At 42.3% G+C, this 21937-nt stretch overlaps 1 protein-coding gene across 1 annotated transcript in view; it reads right to left on the minus strand.

Moving 5' to 3' along the window:
* The window catches only part of LOC124555159 (homeobox protein engrailed-1a-like), a 153153-nt gene extending 143625 nt beyond the window's left edge, over positions 1-9528 (minus strand). The window contains exon 1 of the mRNA XM_047128982.1: positions 8472-9528. Within this exon, the coding sequence (XP_046984938.1) occupies positions 8472-8922 (451 nt within the window). The 5' untranslated portion in view covers positions 8923-9528. The remainder of the gene's footprint in view (positions 1-8471) is intronic.
* Positions 9529-21937: the final 12409 nt, after the last annotated feature.

Raw genomic sequence — 21937 nt, forward strand, 5'->3', positions numbered from 1 at the left:
GTGTGTGGAGGGGATCCAGAGCAGCCTCTAGTGTTCCCGCATTTAATAACGGCGGCCGCTGTGCCATCTTCGACTGCGGCCTTAATGGCTACCTCCTCCGAGAGCAATCAACAACACCACGAATGTCGAATTTGTCGAGGATGTTTCCGTATACTGTTACGGTGCATCAGAAAGCGAAGTATTCTCTGCGCTTGAGCAGGAATCTTTTGGAGGGCTGTTTGTATGCTTTGACTGGACCGATAATACGCAAACGATAGTCAAATACCAGTAAATCCCCACCTCCTATTCCTTGAAGAATCGAACTCCCACGTACAGAACGTCATATCTCCCGAAATATGTATTATGCAATGACACGATCTTGCAGGTACATTCAGTGGTCTTTGTAGATACCGTCTGCAAAATATATTGCGAACAGAGGTAAGAGTAATAAGGTAACAAATTAAAATGCATGCCTGATGCTGCAAATCCACTGAACAGCGAATATATAGTAGCGGTAAACATTTTTGGTTTTATCATTTTGTGGGGGTTGCAAGCAAGAAAAAGTTTCGCAGAGGTTTTAAATTACGTACAAAGCTTGTCGAAAGTCGCTAAATGGCTCTGAGCACTATGGGACTTAACTTCTGTGGTCATCAGTCCCCTAGAACTTAGAACTACTTAAACCTAACTAACCTAAGGACAGCACACACATCCATGCCCGAGGCAGGATTCGAACCTGCGACCGTAGCAGTCCCGCGGTTCCGGGAAAGTCGCTAAATGCTCTTGTTCTCAAATACTGGGTGAGTATAGTCTGGGTAGCTTGCGCGCCCTGTGTTACGCTGCGTGAAGACGTATACACTGTTTCTAAGTGTAAAACTTGACTTATTGTGTTCGATCTTTAACATAAGATTATAGCTCTATTTAAGCACATTATAAGTGCATTTAAAATCTTTTAGTTTGGTCAATAACTATATGAAATTTTAAAAATTAAATTTTTGTTATCCTTGGAAACATTTACGTAGGTGACCTGCAAACGACAACTTGTCCCGGGTTAGCCGTTTAGTACTATAGATTCTAACTATTGATCATAAAAGTGTCATTTTTATGACCTTTTCGTATATTTATCCGAACATATTTCAGTTTTTACGTGCTATCATCAGTACGCCTTTACTTTATTTGATATATTAATTTCTATTCGTATCCGATTGTACATTTAATCGTTCTCCTTTGTTGGAGGGTAGTGCCTTTTTCTCATATTCTTATAGCTCAGACACATTGATAATGGATTAGTATAGCCGAATCATGACAGTGAAAATAGAAATAATTAAGGCTTAGTGAAAATAGAATCGATCATTGGCTGATAGTAACATATGTTAAAATGATCCTTGGAGATCGATACACATCGAGGTATCATCGCTCTTCTGTTTTTGTGAGTGTTAGAATTTGAATACATGATAACATATGCAGCCAAATACAAGCAATTTAGATGAACGAATCATTTAGCGACGGCAAAATGAAAAAAAAAAAAATCTTATATGATATTGTGAGAGTGAAAGCGTACTGTGTGGGCATTTCACACTGCAAAAATATCCTCAGTAACCAGCGTTTGATCCAATAGCACACTGCATTCAAGATGACGCTAAGGCTCTTCTGTTACCATCGGGCTGCCTACTCATTCGGAATATCTGAGCCATTCTCTATGTCATTTGTAAAATTGTATTTGTATTTCTGTTCTTCTGTTTAATCAGTGTAGTTTCTAAATAGGATATTATGAAGGTAGACTGGCTACACGTGAGACAGGCTACGATCTGAAGGCTTCGATCTTGATAAATTAAATTTAGGAATAAATAGATAAAATGTCGTCCACGAAGACGGAACTGCGAACGCTCATCAAGCCTGACGGTCTCCAAACAACAACGGGCGTAGCAGTGGCAAGCGTGAATTGCTCCACAGTTTTCTAGTACTCTCAGAAGTAAAGTCTATCACGCAAGGGCCATCAGCGAGGAATTCAAACCTCCTCTACAGCCCAGTCTTCTGACGATATGCATGAAAAAATTTGGAGACAGCTGCATACAATTTTTTTAAGCCAACTTCAAGATCAAATATTTTCTGCTCATTCGGGGAATCAATGCCAGCCAGTCACTGAACTGGCATCGACAAATACAAGAAGTAGGAATAATCATCGACAAACTTGGACTGTTTATTCTGAAATGCAATCCGAGTGTTTTGACGAAAGGAACCTACGGCCTCCTTTATGTTACTGAATTTACTCCGTTCATTAAGCAAAGCTGATTTGTGTAATTGTTTAAAAGATTAAAAGTGTACAGCGAAAATCGTTATTAAAATATTATTATTCTGGACGTCAAGTCCTTTAGGTGGGTGGTGTTCGTTGACTGAGAAATGAATGAAAGTGTGCTACAATAGACTAACTAGGCCTATATGTTTTTTTCTACTTTTTTTATCTGAGATATAAACTTGTGTATTAAGTACTGTTTCTTTTCAAAATATCGTGTGCCGTAGCCTCGACACCCTTTGGCGTATCGATTCATTACGCTGGAATGTAAGCGTGGGTGCGATAGGCACTGCAAAGTATAACCTCCATCAGACGATCAACAGCTTTAAATTTTCACCAACGATATTATATACCAGTTTTAAGAACTAAAATAAATTAATGAAACAAGAAGTAATTATATAATTATTTTATTAAGTTTTTCTCTATAAATTTTTGTATTTTCTGCTTTCGGTCGAAAGATTTAATAAACTGCAACAAAAATGCTTCCGATTAGTTGATAATAAGAAACGGAAGACTAAAGTTGGTTTCTTTCGTCACAAGTAACCATTCTCTCTAAACGATGCCTCACCATTTCTTCACAAATATTAGTTTCACCCAGTACACTTCCTATGAGCGACCATTCAGTAGTATTAACCGAGCGGGGTAGCGCAGTGGTTAGCACACTGGGCTCTCATTCGGGAGGACGACTGTTCAAACCGGCGTCCAGTGATCCTGATTTTGGTTTTCCGTGACTTCCGTAAATCGTTAAAGGGCACGGCCTCTTTCCTTCTCCATCCTTCTCTAATCCGAACTTGTGCTTCGTCTTTAATGGCCTCGTTGTCGACGAGACGTTAAACACTAATCTCCTCCTCCCTCTTCCACCATTCTGTAGACGGCCGGAGTGACCGAGCGGTTCTAGGCGCTTCAGTCTGGAACCGGGAGACCACTATGGTCGCTGGTTCGAATCCTGCCTCGAGCATGGATGTGTGTGATGTCTTTAGGTTTAAGTAGTTCTAAGTTCTAGGGGACTGATGACCTCAGATGTTAAGTCCCATTTGAACCACCATTCGGTAGATTCTTGGGGCCCTATAGCGCCTTTCTTTTTTCAGACAGCCAATCGGAAACCAAGTGTTTAAAACTGAGATATCCAACTGCGATCAGCCATACTTGATTTTTGTAGCTATGTTCTCACCCTTTCACACAGTTTTCATATTGTTAGAATTTTGTCTATATTTGTATCAAGGGTTTTTATTTCACAAAGTTCGCTCTAGATGAAGTTCGAAACAGTATTTTCCAGAACTCTACAACAGTTACCAAAAAAGTTTAGTAATAGCGGGTCCCGAAGTTTTCGTGTTGATCACCTGTATAATCCAAATTTCGGACTATCAGACGATCAACGGTAGAAGTTCTTTGGTTCAAAAATGGTTCAAATGGCTCTGAGCACTATGGGAATCAACATCTGAGGTCATCAGTCCCCTAGAACTTAGAACTACTTAAACCTAACCAACCTAAGGACATCACACACATCCATGCTCGAGGCAGGATTCGAACCTGCGACCGTAGCGGTCGCGCGGTTCCAGACTGTAGCGCCTAGAACCGCTCGGCCACTCTAGCTGGCTAGAAGTTCTTTCTATAAGGCACTAGCTTAGGTGTTGTAAAAATAATTATATCTTCGTTTTACAGAATTTGGTCGTTATTACCAACATGAGAAATTTTGCTGTGCGAAATTCATCAAGTAATATTTCTGATGCCTAGTTTCAACTAGGTAGCCATTCAGTCTACCCACACACTGTAGCCGTTATATGCAGCGATAAGCTTCGTGAACTTTTGGATACCAGGCGCCCACAAAACAGAAACTGCTTCCCTGCATCTGGTGGAAAGACGCATCACTGAATAAAACTATCACTATAGCTGCTCGCTTTTTCTCCTTTTTGCTGCCTCACATTGCGTCATGCTGGACATAATGAGAGACTGTAAGAGCAGCAATGTACTCGCTGTTCCATTGGGCTGACTCAGATATAGTCGGTGGCTTTTCTGAATCATTCGGAAGGAATCCCTCAAATCACATTCACCAAATGTCCTGATTTTGAATGTTGTAGAAAGGGAATCTCGCCTGTTACATCTCAGTGTTACAAAATAAATGGAGAATTTTCCAAACACTCGCTCTCATACAAAAATATTGTATTTCATTGTGTATGCATGTATGTGTGAGTGCAGTGAGGTGGAGGAGGGCGAGGAGGGAGTAGCAGAAACTTCCATACACTTATAATTTTTTTCCGAACTTAGTCGATCTAAAACTAAGATAAGAACTGAAATCTAGAACAATGCATTACTTTAGATGAAATATTCAATAAGGCTTTCCCTCAAGAGCAGTTGTATTACCAGAACTGCACTACATCGATCATTTAAAATTATTACCTCAGAGAAAAGAACATTATTTACACAACACAACCATAAATCAGGCTTTATAAACAAAAATTTCTTTAACTGAAGCAGAGGAGTATGTTACCCGAAGGAGAGTAACGGTTGGGCGTATGCCATGTTGCATTATTGAACTCCATTTATGTGTCTTGATACAAATATTCTAAATTTTCTCGTAAAGTCTTTAGGAAGGATATAATGTAAACCGAGAAATGAGAATATCAGTCGAGCAACAGTAAATTGTAATTACATTGCAACAGCAAAGAAGAATATAAAAGGAAATAAAGGATTATGAAGAGCGATAAAGGTAGAGTCTAGCATGAATGCTTGTCGAGGTTATTAGAGACATGAATCAAGATGTTTGCACATATATCTGTTCCTGCTAAATGTAGTTCACTGCATATAATTTCTGACATAACATTCTACATGCTATTGTCTCAGATTCCTGGCAGCTAGAATCACAATTTTACCTAACTAGCACATTACATATACAACGAAAGTCTGCTCTCCACTGTGATAAATATCTAGTCTGTAAAACATGATGAAAATGTTCCGTAGATCCTGTGCGGGTGATCCCGGCGGAGGTTCGAGTCCTCCCTCGGGCATGGGTGTGTGTGTTTGTCCTTAGGATAATTTAGGTTAAGTAGTGTGTAAGCTTAGGGACTGATGACCTTAGCAGTTAAGGCCCATAAGATTTCACACATATTTGAACATTTTTGTTCCGTAGATCTTATTTATCTGTACTGTTGCTGTGGGCTTCAAACTGGAGAAGCAGATTATTGTGTGAAAGGAATCTTCCCCCTGCACCCCGTGCATGAATCATGGTATTGCCTGACATCGTCAACTGTACAGTCTGGCGCGGGAACGTAGACGCGATTCGATGTCAAGCAGCGAATCAAGGCGTCTGATGGAAGGAATCAGCAGACTCGTGGCTTCTCTAGTGCTGTCCGCGGGACGGCGCTGCGTTAGTCGCTTACACCTCTTGATCTCGTGATAAATACATGTCGCGTCTCCGCCCGATTGTGTTATGGAGACTACGACGCCATTCCATCGTGGTATAGCGGAGCCCGCTGAGCTGCTCCCCTCTGTCTAATGTTGCCGGCTGAGATGCTACTACAGAGCAGTTTCTTCTTGGAAACATACTACTAGATGGCTGGAACTGAACACAAATTTGTGTCTTTCGCGGTTTAGCTCTACGGCACAAGGCAAAGGCCTTTCACTATTGCTTGACACCCAAATCTAAAACTCACAATTGTGATATTCTCACAGACTGAAATGTTATTGACGTACGAGTAAAGAACATTGCAGTTGTTGTATAACATATTTCATTACTTAAATGACAAGATAGTGCCCTTATAATTGGATGATGAATTGAAAATTTAACTATAGATGCAGAGCTAGCATCAGCATTCCTGAATAAATATAACTATCGAAATCCACTATGACTTTGGCCCCTTCATCTCTATGTGCACTGATTGTGCAGGGTGTCTTACTGTTTACTATCTCAAAGTCTGTGATTGTAGCTATCTGTTTTTCACTTCCCACCTACAGGAATTTTGTCACGTCTACTCTTGAGTGACATTGGAGTTCTGAAACCGTAAACACGACTATTTTCGTCGCAAAGGAGTCCTATTTCTAGCCTCTCGAGCAGATTTCCAACGTTTAAAATTCCTGATTCGCTTATCATTGTGACCGGAACGGTTGCTAGGTAAAGATATATAAGTGAGCCTCCATTCCGTTCCTGCGTCTTAGAATGCAATGACCGTTGTGACAGCACAAAACATACTTTTCTTTGCACTGTAGAATTGCTTGTGAAAAACCCCTTGAACTCACTAAGAACCACTTCCAACAGCCGCGCGGGGTAGCCGTGCGGTCAAGGCGCCTTGTCACGGTTCGCGGGGCTGCCCTCGTCGGAGTTTCGAGTCCTCCCTCGGGCATGGGTGTGTGTGTTGTCCTTAGCGTAATTTAGTTTACGTTAGATTAAGTAGTATGTAAGCCTAGGGACCGATGACCTTAGCAGTTTGGTCCCATAGGAACTTACCACAAATTTCCAAAATTTCCACTTCCAACAAAAACGTTTCCCCTTAGTATGATAACAAGTTAAGTGGTAAAATGAAAGCATCCGCAGCGTGAAAGTGAGATTCCACGACCAATACGTGTTGCTAGCAGTTTAGTGAACAATACGTCTGAATATCTTAATCATTATACAGTATAACTGTAAGAAACACAAGACTGCCTGATTTGAAACATATTTAACCACTTTATTTCAAATAATACAAAATTGAGGATACTTATAAGAAACGGTAGTTAGTAAACTCGTTGATTATTATATTGTAAACAGGAATCCCTCAAGAAATGAAGAATACAGTGCCATAATCACTGCATTACGCTTGCCATAGAGGGAGTAAAAATGAGTTATTGGTGGAACATTGACTAAGAAAGAGCACAACAATGAAAGCTGACCTCACATGCAACGAAGCCCAAGATAAATAAATATTTACAGATGAATCAATTATGGTAAATTGAAGGAAATTAAAAATAAAAATAATCTTTCTAACTCTGTTTAACGCAAGACCCATTGTCCTTCTTTCTTTTCTGTTTTTACAGTTTTTAACACAACACGCCATAGCTGCGTTTGATTAAGTCAGACTATGTAATAGCCAATCACAATAAAAATAACTTTAGCAACGAATAACACAAAACTATAATTCATTGAAAATATTCTTTTGTAAAGACAAATACAATTGATTCTGTGTATATAGCATGCTACGACAGTACAAATTTTATAACAAGTTCTCAACAGTTTTACGGTAGAAGATGCTTTGATGGTGGTTTCATGAGTGAAATAACACAAACACAGGTAACATGAAGTAGTAGTAAGTGTTTGTATAGTAGGGACGAAACTCTGCGCGCTGCGGAAGAGTGGACGTTGATGAAGATAAGCGGATGTACGATAGGAAGATAAGCCACTGTGATGCAACTGATGGACAGCTGCATTTTTAAGGTACACTATAGAACTATAGCTCTATCACAGCCTGTTTCAGGTACCAGGTGATGGGTATATAGTGATAACACCAATTAATGAAGAGGCTGAATTTTAAAAAAAGTTATAAGTTAGATGGCCAACAGAAATTTATGAGTTAAGCCAGGAGGAGTTCATGCTTAGGAAAGCTGCTCGGCATATACAGGGTCACCGAAAACCAAGTGCTACCAGAAATAGCGCACATGATTTCCTAGCTGGTGCTCTCGTGTACCTGTTATATTCGAATTAAACAAAATGGGAGCATACACGAAGCTACTTCCAAGGAATGCGATGACTTTTTTTTTCAGAGATGTTATGAGATAATCTAGGTTTCATTAACAGCGCGAAGTTTCGAAATCTTGGTAGACTGGCATCGTGCTTGATACAGCTGGCTTGCTGGCTCTGTGAGGCGTGAACAGGCTTAACGTCTAAACAGGCAGTGGAACGACCGGAGCGCTATCTACAGGGGCTTTGCCTAACTACAGGACTGGGATATCAGTAGGAGTGAAGTAAACACAACCGGCAGCGTAGGAACGGAGCCACAAAGCGTCTGCCTACTCTGTCAAGATTTTACGCGCGTACCCGGAAATAACAGCAGGTCACTTAGCTTTGAAAATGTAGAATTTAGAACAGACCCATCGTGTTTGTTTTCTAACGATTTTTGTATATGTTCCTTACTTCCCGACTTATTGATGGTGTTAGTATCTTCATGATGTTACTACTTATTATCATGTTGCAACAATTTTAAGTCAAAGTAAGAGGAGTTTCCATGGGATTTACCTGAAGAGGGTCTGTCCGAGTATCTGGTGCAGTACACCCAAGCCGGCCACAGCTGCTGGGCTGCGGCGGGGGAGGCGGGGGTGGCGGCGGCGGTGGTGGCGGCGGTGGCCGTCGGAGCCTGTGCGGGGGCTGGCGGGGGCGGCGCAGGCTGCGGAGGCGGCGGCTGCTGCGGGGGCGGCACCGGCACTGGAACCGGCACCGGCACCGGCACCGGCACCGGCACGGGCAGTGGCAACGAAGGCGTCGGCAGCGTCGGTGGAGGCGGCACCGGGGGCGGCGGCTGTGCCACCGGCTTCTTGGGGGCGGCGGGGGCGACGCTGGGAATGAGGGGCAGCGCCTCGTGCGGCCGGAAGAGGCGCACGCAGCGCCGGCCGAAGTCGGGCCGCAGGATGTTGGCCACCGAGAAGGGCAGCCCCGCCGCCTCGCCGCGGCCCTCCGTGTCCAGTGCCATCACGACAGTCCTAGCACTGCACTTCCGCCCCTCGCTACAGCCGCGCCCAGACTCGAGCCATCGTTTTCTCTTTTATTTCTCGACCCGTCTGCCACCACAGCTGAGCCCAGTCAATTTGCAGTTATTCAGCTAGTGGTTGCAGAAAAACTGGGCGAGAGCACAATTTGTGGCATTCTCATCCGACAGCCCGAGACCTCCACTTCTTTACTCCCTCACGCACTAGCGTCCTTCCCTTAAACGAGTTATTCTCTGTTCCGAAAAAAAATGTCAGGCGCGTGCAAGTAGCCGGTCGAGTACCGACTGAACATCGTAAACCATAGGAGCACCCGGAGTAAACTGCCTCGTGCGGGGAAATGTAAAGAAGTCTGGGACGAGTGGAGGCGCCGCGACGCAGGACGGCGCCTGGAAATGACTTGTAAGCCGGCGGCTCGGCGGAGCGCGTGTGTCCGCTTGAGTGGCAGCTGACGTGCGACGCGCCAGACGCGAGATGCGCGCCGCCCCTCCAATTTTCCTCCCCCCCGGCGACGGCGACGGCGACGGCGACACCCCTCCACACGCGCACTACTGCTCACATTAGGGCCAACGTTTCAATCTAACTCGGGCGCCGGCCGGGCAGCCGACGACGCCGCAGTACCGGCGAGGCAAAAAAAGACGAGGCTCCGCCGGGACCGCGGCCCGCGTCGCCTCGCCGGAGGAGGGGATGCGCGCGCCGAGATGCGCCGTGATTGGCCACGCCCACCAGGGGTGGGGAGGTCCCGAGGCCAGGTGTCCGCCGCGACGCCCCGCCCAGCTGGCTGGCCAATCGCGGAACGCCTCACATCCCTCCCCGCGGGGCGATATTCCGCGGACACACATTGGCCGCGTCACCGTTTCTATTAGTTAACTTCGGGTTGGAGGTTTGGCAGGATTGAGCTGTTTTATATATCGGAAAAAAAGAAATGTGTGAGATAATGGAATTGAAATCTGCGAAGTAGGGAGACGTAGGAAGGGGAGAAACAGTTACCGCAGAGATTTTCATTACTGGTGGGATGATGGGAGATAATAAGAGGGTTTAGAGTAAGGTATTTATTTTGTCGAGACAGCTGTTGAACGGCGTCGAGAAGGAAGGGGGATATGATAGGTTAAACCGCAATGCATTAGTATACAGGCTGAAGCCGAGAGCACGCAGCTCACCTCCTTAATGTGTAGTTACACGAGAACGAAATAATTGGTGCACGCACTTGTGCGCACGTGTGTGTGTGTGTGTGTGTGTGTGTGTGTGTGTGTGTGTGTGTGTGTGTGTGTGCGTGCGTGCAATTGCGGCTTAGGAAGCGGTGTACTCATCCATTAGGTTTTCTTTCATTACGCTCAAATAACAAAAAAATATTTCAGCCGATACTCAGATACGTAGACCAGGCGGTGATTGTAGATATTCCTTTAGTTGTAGATATCTGCCACTGCCGAACCCAGGCTGAAGACAGCGAAGAAAGACGAATGATCGAGGCTGCTAAACCATGTTGCAGCGGATGAATATGGCTGAGAGAGGCTGCAGTCCTTTTTAAGAGGTAGCTTCACTTCCTTTCTTCAAAGAAAACAATTCTGCGCATCGCAGTCTCCGGCGTGGAACGAAATGCTTACTTGTGACTGTGGACACGATGGAACCCACTACTGCTTTCAAACGTAATATTCCTCCTTAATTTTTTTTTTTTTTTTTTTTTTTTAACGATCGTTCCTGAGAAGACATCGTAGATTTGTAACTTTAGTACAGTAACTGCGTTAGTCCACACGTAATTCGACGACTTCAATTTAATCCTTAAAACCTCAACATCTTGGATTCAGCGGGGGCTTCATATAAGGCTTTCCGGCAGAGTCGGGCGTCATTTTGTATAACTCTAGGTGAGACGTCATGTAGTATGAACTCCTTCGTTCTCTGCGTCATAAATTCTATTTATTTTGAGTGAAAGTGTTGGCAAGTACGGAGATACAAAAATACGATCGGATGACAAGACTTCAAATAATGGGGAGTGAAGGAGTGAAAACAATGTTCCACTGTGTCACGCGTCACGAATACATCGCGCGATAATCTTGCGCAGATCAAGCTCAAATATCCTGAATTCTTCAGGAAAGCTCAAATATCCTATAATTCTACACGACTTACGAACGAATATGAATAAAGACTCAAACGGTACTTGCCCTTTGCTCTAAATCCATCGTAATTTGTAATATTCGCTCGCATTAGCACATCTTCATAAGCCTTTGAACCATGAACTTACCTCCACTATCCTTCCTTCTGGATTAACATATTTCAAAATTATAACGCACAATGTGGGTGAACAGTTGGATGAACGGCACAATGTACAAAGTTAAGAAAAATAAATAACAATGGAAGATTCTGTGTTTCGGCAGTAAATTATATAAAAATTAAGAATGTGTTTCATAAGTGTACCTAATGCTCAAGAGAACTTGCTACCAAGCAGGATTTAGTGTCATTTTGGATAATAAGCTTCAGATTTTATAAATCTTTATAAATATTTTGATGGAAATTTGTGTTTGATAAACCGAGTACACCGAAAATTTTCTTAATGTTTCCGCAAGGCCCATGAGGACATTGAGTGATTTATCGTTTCTGCAAAGAGAAGCTCCTTGGAGACGAAGCACAGACTCAGATTAGGGTAGGATAAGAAGGAGATCAGCCTTGTCTTCTCAAAGGAACCACCACAGCATTTTCCCTAAACGATTTAGGGAAATCACTTAAAACCCAAATGGGGAATAGGAATTTTAACCGTCGTTCTCCAGAATGCGAAGAAGAACATTCAGTGAAAGTTTCAGAAAAATAATTCTACTCGTTAACTTCTAACATAATTTTAACCCTCCCTCTGAAGCCCTTCAGTGGTTCTGGCGTCCCTCATTACTTTATGATTATTATGTATCTATTAATTTACTAAGTATATTTAGTAACATATTTAATTTTAGCTTTATTTACTTTTTGTGACACACCACAGACAAAATTTTCGACTAAGTTAACTGCTGCCAAAGCTGAAATATTTAAAGAGAATTTTGGAGAAACTTGAAACTGGTTAGCTAATCTCAGACGCTCCATACCGTTATCACTTCTAACTGCTCGTCAATTTTTGCCTCGAGGTTAGTCACGTATCACGACTTTATCTTCCCATACCTGTTACACTAGTACTTCCAAAAGTCTGTCATCGAAATTTGGTCATATTTCAAGAAAATTTTATTTTTATCGCCCCTTCTTTGTTTTTGTTGCTGCTGGATGAGATTCAAAAAAAAATTCCCAACAAAAGTGGTCAAAATTTTTTTTAATACATTTAAACTTGTGTATTCTATGTTCAGTGTTGAATGTACTCGAGTGAAGAGAGAGTTCCATCGTCGGCCAAAAGCTATCAGATTTCAAGAAGCATGACAGCAAAGCTCATAGGTATGAGATTTAATTGTTTCTACACAGTACGCTTTATCTTCTCTTCTGCTGGGTAAATCACTAGAAAGAACTGTCAGTGTTTCTGATTAAGTGTGCGAAGGTATAGTTAGAAAAAAATGTTGATGATGCATGAAGTCTCACGGAATGGCGCCTCCAGTTTTCTCTCGTCTCTTGTCCCACATAAAATACAGCTGAATTTATTTCAGCATTTTTTTCATACGTAACCTTTTGTACACTTTTAAGTACCACAGATCTCCCCATATCTGAGTCAATATTGTTTGGCATGTTTCATAGTCATTGTCACCGGGAATAGCTGGATTACTTCTTTTATTCAAAATGGTTCAAATGGCTCTGAGCACTATGCGACTTAACTTCTGAGGTCATCAGTCGCCTAGAACTTAGAACTAATTAAATCTAACTAACCTAAGGACATCACACACATCCATGCCCGAGGCAGGATTCGAACCTGCGACCGCAGTGGTGGCTCGGCTCCAGACTGTAGCGCCTAGAACCGCACGGCCACTCTGGCCGGCTTCTTTTATTTTCGCAGTAATTGTTGCTCCGGCATATTGCTGTGACTCGCATATGGAGTGCACAATTTCTTCCAAACACGACTAGTACCTCATGTATAAAGTATATCCCACACAAATATTTTTTTAGTAAAATTTTCAATAGCGGAACTAATAACAGCGAGTATAATGAGCCTTGTAAAGAATCTGCAGACCAAAACTCACACAATGTCTACAGAGTACAGTGAAAGAGTGCCTCCTAATTTGTTGTTCACGCCGCAACGGCGAGATAAACGATTATTAGGAAACGAACCGAGCGAGAGCAATCACATTTTTTTAAAATCAGCTATCCGTTCCTGATGAGTCATGATTCTCAAAATAATAGCTGAAGTAGTTGTAATAAAACCCAAGCGATAGTTAACAGGAGAGAGAATTAAAAGAATATTCCATGTTTATCCCAGCTAGTGTGTATAATCCTTTGGTTTTAATCGATTTCTAACACCAGCTTTTGTAATCTGTATTTGTTTAGTGACAACTAAAAATTCTGCTAAAGCATTTTAGGGGTAGTTTAACATCATCCATTCTCTGTACCTTTTACCAAAATTCAACTTTAAAAAAGCGCATTGTAAGACAAGTAGAAACTGTACAAACTCGTATATTCTATCGATCATTTTATTCGAAGGAAAAATCAGGTCAGGAGAACTTAGTCTTCGCGATTGTAGCTCCTCTACAAACACGATAGTTTGTTGACGGAACTATATAAATCTGGAAATGATCCACCGAGATCGAAACCGGTCACACTGTAGAAAGTGTACAAATGTGACTGAAAAATAAACGATACATAAAAAACTTTTAAGTAAACAATTATCTCGTTCATGTGTAGATGTTTAGTTAATTATTTTGTTATCACTTTGTTGGGAGAGTTTTACCTGCAGTCCAAGAAGCCTGATTATTGCCTTATTAATGGGAGACGTAAAGACGTTCGCAGTCTTACAAACTTTTACTCTTGTCCTTAAAAAATGGTTCAAATGGCTCTGAGCACTATGGGACTTAACATCTGAGGTCATCAGTCCCCTAGAACTTAGAACTTCTTAAACCTAACTAACCTAAGGACTTCAGAAACATCCATGCTCGAGGCAGGATTCGAACCTGCGGCAGTAGCGGTCGCACGGTTCCAGACTGAAGCGCCTAGAACCGCTCGGCCACAGAGGCCGGCTTGTCCTTAAGGAATATGCGAAATTTCTGATAGTTACTATTGGTTGCCGTAAGGGTTGGCTGTTGAGGGATTTAAGTGTTACGTCCTGTTGCGTACTAAATGCTTGACTTGGCAGTATGGCGACGGTGGGCTGAAACACAAGCATCAGTGTGGATTACAGTTGCGGACAGTCAACATGCATGTGGACAAAGTGAGCAGGGCTTTCCACGTAAAACCGTTTCACAAAAACGACGGAAATAGTGCTGCTGCTCTCCACCAGTATCGATGCATTAAATAAATTAGGAGAGGTCTCCCTTCCGCACCGCGGTTCAAGAACATGATTCGGAAGCTGGAATTAATTGGCGATTTGGGAATTACTCCTGGGAGAGGGCGACGGCCAATTGCGCCTCAAATGATTGAAGAAATTACTGTTGCCCTACAATGGTTAAGAATGTTGGACGCAGTGTACGATCTTCATGCAGTGCACTAGCTGTTTCACATTCGATGATCCATCGTTCGAAAAGTGCTGCAAAAATTTGTGAAATGGATCTGTAGTGCAGCTCCACGCTGTCGCGAATGCAGACGTTTGTAATCTCCAACATAAACAATGCGCGTCTAAAAAAATGTTACCATCTCATTTGGAAAATAAAATGCGTTTCTTTCACTGGTTTACTCATTATTTCTCCTCTGCATAACCTCACAAACGTTTTCACAATGTTCCATTGTCCTACGATCATTTGATTTTCATGTGGGCCCTCTGAAGTAGCGAAAGGTTAATTATATCTACCCTGCATATACACGGCTTTCGTATGAATATCTGAGAAGCATTTCGCCGGCTGGTGTGGGCGAGCGGTTCTAGGCGCTTCAGTCTGGAACCGAGCGACCGCTGCGGTCGCAGGTTCGAATCCCGCCTCGGTCATGGATGTATGTGATATCCTTAGGTTAGTTAGGTTTAAATAGTTCTAAGTTCTAGGGGACTGATGACCTCAGATGTTACTCTGCTCATTGTAAGGCTCCTTGATTTCATTCATGGTACAGTCCGCCTAATAGGACTAGAATAAAAAAGTTGTTGATACTGTTCAGATTATAATGACTGAAATTTTGAAAATAATTACAATTGGTAGAATGAATGCAATTTCTACATCAAAGACCTAAAAAATTACTGCGATTAGGAAGAATCGAAGGGAGAACGGTATTCGTGCTGATCTTTAAGGATCAAATCCACACTCGATTGGTGATCTTTTTTCCCGGTCATTGATTAATTTTTTTGATACTGTTGTTGCAAGGATTATTACAATTATTGGAACAATAAATCTAATAAAAACTCTTGTAGATAGGAATAAGATTGTTTTTCTTGATTTATATCAAGCTTTCTGATTGGAAGTCAAATGTACTATTTATACTAGAAAAACAATTATCTACCTCATCAATAAATAGAAATATATAAGAATAATCATACAAGTCCCACAGTGCTCAGAGCAATCTGAGCCATTTGAAAAGCATTTCACGCCGAATGAATAGATTCGGAGGTTCAAAAAGTGCATGATGTTAGTTATGTAAGAGAAAAGAAAAGTGAAATGTGTCTATGTTAACATTACAATACTTAAAAAAAGTAAAAGAAGGGACAGAACGGGATGTTTTGTATGTGCACTAGCACACGTACTTGCACGCGTGTACTTGCACACTGCGTGCACTTAGGCCAGAAATTCTTTAATTTTCACATCGTGTTCCTTGCTCGAGATGCACGGTGGGGAATGTAATTTGTTTGCTGACCCGTCTAGTCATGTGGGTTCCCAGTATTTTGTGAGAAAAGCCGTGTCCATACATGTAACTTTAATGACGACTCAGCTGGTGACAGTCATACTGCAGTGCCACGGTGTGTTACATACCGTCCACATAGGACACCAGTAAGTCGATGTAGTGGCTAGGTTTTCAATATAGCGTCAAATAATTCGGGTGGAATTTCTGTTATAGTGCAGCTTGAGATGAGGCAAGAGCTAAAGGAAAAGAAAATCCAAACGTTGATCCGAAAATGGATTTCACGCATGGAATAAAGTGATGGCAACAGTCGTTACTTATACACTTATTCACTCGGATGGCCGCGCGCGTTAGCAGGCCAGTTACGGGATCCGGGGAGGCGAGCCAGCACCGTCGAATGTGCCGGCGGATTAACGACGAGGGCCGAGGGCCGAGGGTCGATGTGCAGGCTAGCCTCGATAGGGTTTCTTGGCGGTTTCGCACATCCGAGTTCGTGAATACCGGTCTGGTCCCCACGTCCCGCCCTACTTACGCGATTCGCAATCATTTAGAAAACGTTCGCACACTTTGACGTGGGTTAACATTAGACGCAGACAGTTAGGATACACAAATTCCGTCCGAGGAGCGTGGGGAGTGTGGAGAGGAGAGAAGGAGAAAGGCGGAGAATGATGCTGAGAGGAAGGCCCCGCGATCACCCTTTACCACTTACACCGCCAAATCAAAAAATTAACAAAAATGGTTCAAATGGCTTTGAGCGCTATGGGACATAACATCAGAGATCATCAGTCCCCTAGAACTTAGAGCTACTTAATCCGAACTAACTTAACGACATCACACACATCCATACCCGAGGCAGGATTCGAACCTGCGACCGTAGCGGTCGCGTGATTCCAGACTGAAGCGCCTAGAACCGCTCGGCCACAGCGGCCGGCAAAAAATTAACATGTTGAGCCCATGAAGAAGAGGAGAAGAAGAAGGAAAGGAAGAATCAAATTTACAAAATAAATAACATTCGAAGGCGAAAATTTATTAGCATACCATTTCCAAATGACTTAACGAGTGCTTGGTGGTGTATCGAGTGCCTTTCAGAAGTGGAATACACATGTGAGAGATTCATTTTATCGTATTTGTTACTATGGACGTTTAGAAAACTTCTAATTTTAGTTTTCACAATTGTCACATGACACTCGAGAACTATTACACAACTATAATTCATAATTTCTAGCAGTCCTTGGTTTCTCGTACCACAATCTTGGTACGGCTCGCCCCTTTTGTTCCATAGGTTATAACACACTGAAATCGAACTGATCATGGGCTAGTAAAATTTATTCAGCTAAAGCTGGGACAAAGCCACCAGTGATTAATCAAATGGTGTTATTCGGTTGTGGGGTGAAGCTAGTGGCGTCACTGAGTACTAAACAAAAATGGCTCTGAGCACTATGGGACTTAACTTCTGAGGTCATAATTCCCCTAGAACTTAGAACTACTTAAATGTAACTAATATAAGGGCATCACACACACCCATGCCCTAGGCAGGATTCTAACCTGGGACCGTATCACTCGAGCGGTTCCGGACTGAAGCGCCTAGAACCGCTCGGTCACTCCGGCTGGCTCACAGAGTGCAACCAGCCTTTAGCTGTTATTCACATGGCGGAAGCTGGCACCTGGGTGTTCACATATGCCACAGCAGACTGCCGTGATCTGTGGCGTCACTTTAGTTGCGGGTGTGAACGGGCCTTACGCTCAATGTGACGCACAATATTCTTTCAGCGTGTCCCGCCACAGTTTGTTGGGCACCCCCACATGACTAAACGTACCCGTAGCGAAGAGTGCAGGTATTTTAAGGATCTTCTGTATCTGTTCAAATAATCCAGCTTTTTAAGTTTTCATACCGACAAAGTACACTGTAGAATTGGTCAAATGAGGAATATATAAAGAACCACTTCCTTTCCTGAATTACTCTTCTTCACGAACTTCCTATAAATGTTCCGTCTGCATTTCACACAGCTAGATTTATCTTATCGTTCTACTTTAACTCGTACTAGACAGAAACTCTTGTATACTTGACGACTTCCAGTGATGGACTACCAATCGTGTACTCAAATAATATAGCATTTCTTCGTACAAGTACGTGCACTACGTTATACTTATTCATACTGGCTAGTCAACTGCCCTGCATTTCGTTATAACTTCCTAGCTATTTCAGCAACTACATGATCAGAAAACAGTAGTTTATATACACCGTGTGTCCAAAATGTTCCCAGACTGATTTCACACCTAACAGCGTATGAGACGTTATCGCAGTAACTTCTGTGGCCTCTTGGACTAACAACTGCAAACAACAGATGTGCATTCGACCAGACAATTGTGAACGGGCAGAGTCAAGCAGCAGACGTGCGGCCGTAGTGTGTCACGTGGTTCTGCCACGAATCACGATGGAGCAACCTCTCTAAATCAAGTATTTAAGATATTCTTCAGAATGTTTTGAAGAAGAGAAAAGTGTGTGCGGAGCTTTTCCTGCTCACTTTCACTTCCGAACAAAAACAGCCACGTGTGGACGCCTGCCGCAACTTGATTCAAATGCAAAATGCGTACAATTCTTTTCTGGAAAAGATTATGAATTAAGAGACTTGAAGTTATCAATACGAACTTACCACAAAACGGCATAACGCGAAAAGTCACACTAAGGGCCAAAGCTTTGATCACATAACCAAGTTTGGAGCCAAAGTGACGCGCGAATTGACCGGCATTCCGAAGGACTTTCCTCACAGTTTCACATGGTTATATAGAAGTTCTGTGCGTAGTACACAAGTGGGGGGAGGCTGTGTAAAGCCCCTGTAGCATAATAGCCTCAAGTTTTCTATATTTCTTATTAATCCAGTTTCGCAACTTCTTAAATTGACGTGTTGTATCGTGAAGAGCAGCTGCGGCAACGAGCTGCGTTTTGGCGTTAGTTTGGAGACCTCCGGCCGACGGTCGTTTAGAGATTTTTCTGACATTTTACCAGCACGAACAGAATCTCATAGCGGATTTGACCCCCACCACATTTCAGCAGAAGTATTTGTGTTTGCACATCTACAAATTTCCAGACTTCCAAACTTGCGAAGAGTACAGTAGAATATAAACTAAGAATCTCTAAAATGCCAAGGAATTCTATAATTACAAGCTGTTTAGCACAAGATATTTTCGTTTGCTTCCTCGAGGACCTGCCGAAGAGGATGGGTTTGCAGCACGACCCGCTGCAGAGAATATTCCAGACAGAAATAAGCACACATTCACTGGCTGGCCATACGTACGCTCAACAACAAATCCTACACATGTAATGAGTCCACCGGTAGGACCGGCAAACTCAAAGAAACTGAATAAGGCAAGAAGGAAAGGGGAAGCATTTTTCACTGAGGAAAAGGTAACAGACAAACAGACTTCTCGAATGTAGGCGTGGAGGACTGAAAGAAACAGCATTTACACGCTCGAGCATGGGTGGTCTGCAGAGCTATGTTCGCAATTGTAGTGCTATGTGAGTGAAATACTGGTAATGCTGGGATGCACTACGATTTACGTTGTGTAAATTGGGACAAACTCAAAAGTGTGGCAGTTTGTTGTTATTCAGCTTCTTGTACCAATTACATGACACATGTACTTTCCAAATCTTTGGATGAATCGTTTTCATATCCTGTGTTTCTCTGAATTACAAATTCTTGGAAGCTTTGCTAAAGCGATGAGCTAAGCGTGGATTTAAACAGACTGTAAATGTCATTATACCAAAATGTTTTACTTATGATTTTTATTGACACAGTTTTATTAAGTCACTTCCTTGTCTCTCTATCTGTTCGGTACAAGTTTTTCAATTGATTTAAAACTAACTTCCCAGCGAGCCCGAGACTAGAACTGATAAACATACCTCATAACTTCAGGACATTGCAGTATTAACTCTCTCTCTTTTCCGGCTGTTCGTTAGGGTTGGGGTGGGAGGTGAAAATTTTGGTAACGCTTGAAATCTAGGCTGTCCTGGGTCATGGCATGCTATATGGGTAGTATCGAAATGCGTTTCAGGGGATATTGTACGAATGGGCACGGCTGAGCAGAAACAGGGGGAAGAGGAGATGGACAGACATAGGGAGTTGATGTGTGTAAGATGTTTGACATACGTATACAAGGGCGAATGCCACTGGTATAAGGCTAGTATGGATATAAAAATCATATAAATTAAATTTAACTTGCTTCTTTACTTTAGTTTTTAGGGAAAAAAGTTAAACACATTGGCTTATTATTAGCAAGATGAGCACTAGTCTATTTCGGATTTCATCAGGTTGAAAGACACTGACATAAATCTGGAATTTAACCCATGTGTCTCTTATAATCTCATCAAAATATTTAAAGTCAGCTGAGGAATTTCACACACACAAAACTGAAAAGTAGAAATTAATCATTTAAATAAAAACAAATTTCTTACACAACACTTTTTTAAATCGGATTAAAAAGTATAAAATAATTTCTCCTACCCTAACATAGATTGCTAACGCCATAAAGATAGTCCTGAAAATTTGTGAGTGTGAATTGTTTATAGCTATAAAATTCTTGTAAGATTTAGAACGAAAAACATGGAGCACATGCAGCAGATAATAGTAAGGATGTGAACTACACATGCATCAATTAAGTACCGCATGCACCTCACGGTTTTCGTTTTAAGGCTTCCAAGTATTTTCATAGCCATTAAACATTCCAGTCAGAACTTTTCAGGACTATCTGTAATGGATTGGGAATCTGTACGGGCCTAGGAGAAATTATTTCATGCTTTCTAGTTCGGCTCAAAATCGCATTATATTAGAAGTTTATTTTTATTTAAGTTAATAGCAGTATTATTAACGTCGTAGGTATTTGTGGCACGGTAAACGTCAGGATGGCGTCTAATTCTATTTCCGCCGTGCCTGCAACTAAACTGGCGTAGATCAAAGATACCGTGAGTGGCGAAAACGGGAACAGGCAGGAAGTCAAGAAGAGGCCGTGGAAGTCTGTACGATTTTATAGCAGCTGCCACATCCCTACCTTAAGGTATGCTATGCTCTACTTCTGCTTCTGACAATTCTTCCACATTACGAAAGGTGTACTGAGTTTTGTGCGTTAGGAATTCTTCAGTCCAGTTGCCTATACGTTCGGACATTCCGTATACTCAACTGCACCGAAGGATTTCTGGGAGTCGAGAAACATACCAACAACCTGAGCTCTGTTGTCTGCTACTTTATGGATATCACCAAAGAACAGAGCGCGTTGAGTTTTTCACGGTCGGGACTTGGAGGTACCTAGAGAATTTGCTCAGTCCCGTGAGAAGCATAATAGTCTATCACAAACCATGCTACATAATTCTGTAACACTCTGACATCCCTGAGAATGATGTATGGCTCTGCGCATCTGTCCTTCCTCCCGTCATACGGTTTGTAACGACCAGCAGCATGTTCAAGCCACGTAACACTATTCGTCGTCCCAACTATCTACGATGAATCATTGCTAGAATTCAGGCTAGATCTTAGGTGTTTTCTGGACAGACTCTAACCGACATCTCGTCATGTACAGTGGCGCCGGCCAGTGTGGCCGAGCGGTTCTAGGCGCTTCAGTCTGGAACCGTGCGACCGCTACTGTCGCAGGTTCAAATCCTGCCTCGGGCATGGATGTGTGTGATGTCCTTAGGTTAGTTAGGTTTCATTAGTTCTAAGTTCTAGGGAACTGATGACCTCAGATGTTAAGTCCCATAGTGCTCAGAGTCATTTGAACCATTTTTGTACAGTGGCCTTTCCTCTATCGAGCAACTTAAGCAAAGTTGCATTTCAGCACCCAAGTATTACTGTTTCTTTAATTTGCTCATATATGCGACCGTCAATGGCAGGATCTGATTTCTGTTCGTCTTTGGAGAATGGAGAAGCGATTTCGGATGACATAGTTTAGGATTTAAGCTTTATTTTTCGACCATCTCACTGCCAATGGGCTGTTTAAGTCTCCAGGGAGTACTGTTGTTTATTTAACATATTCAATTACGTCGTGGTACAGCATGTTTGTAGGTTAACTTACAACGTTATCCATATAACAAAGTAAAACCCTTTTTGTACCACTACACAACACTGTCATATTCCCTAAATCATT

The sequence above is a fragment of the Schistocerca americana genome, chromosome X (genome assembly GCF_021461395.2).
Source record: "Schistocerca americana isolate TAMUIC-IGC-003095 chromosome X, iqSchAmer2.1, whole genome shotgun sequence".
Taxonomy (NCBI): Eukaryota; Metazoa; Arthropoda; class Insecta; order Orthoptera; family Acrididae; genus Schistocerca; species Schistocerca americana.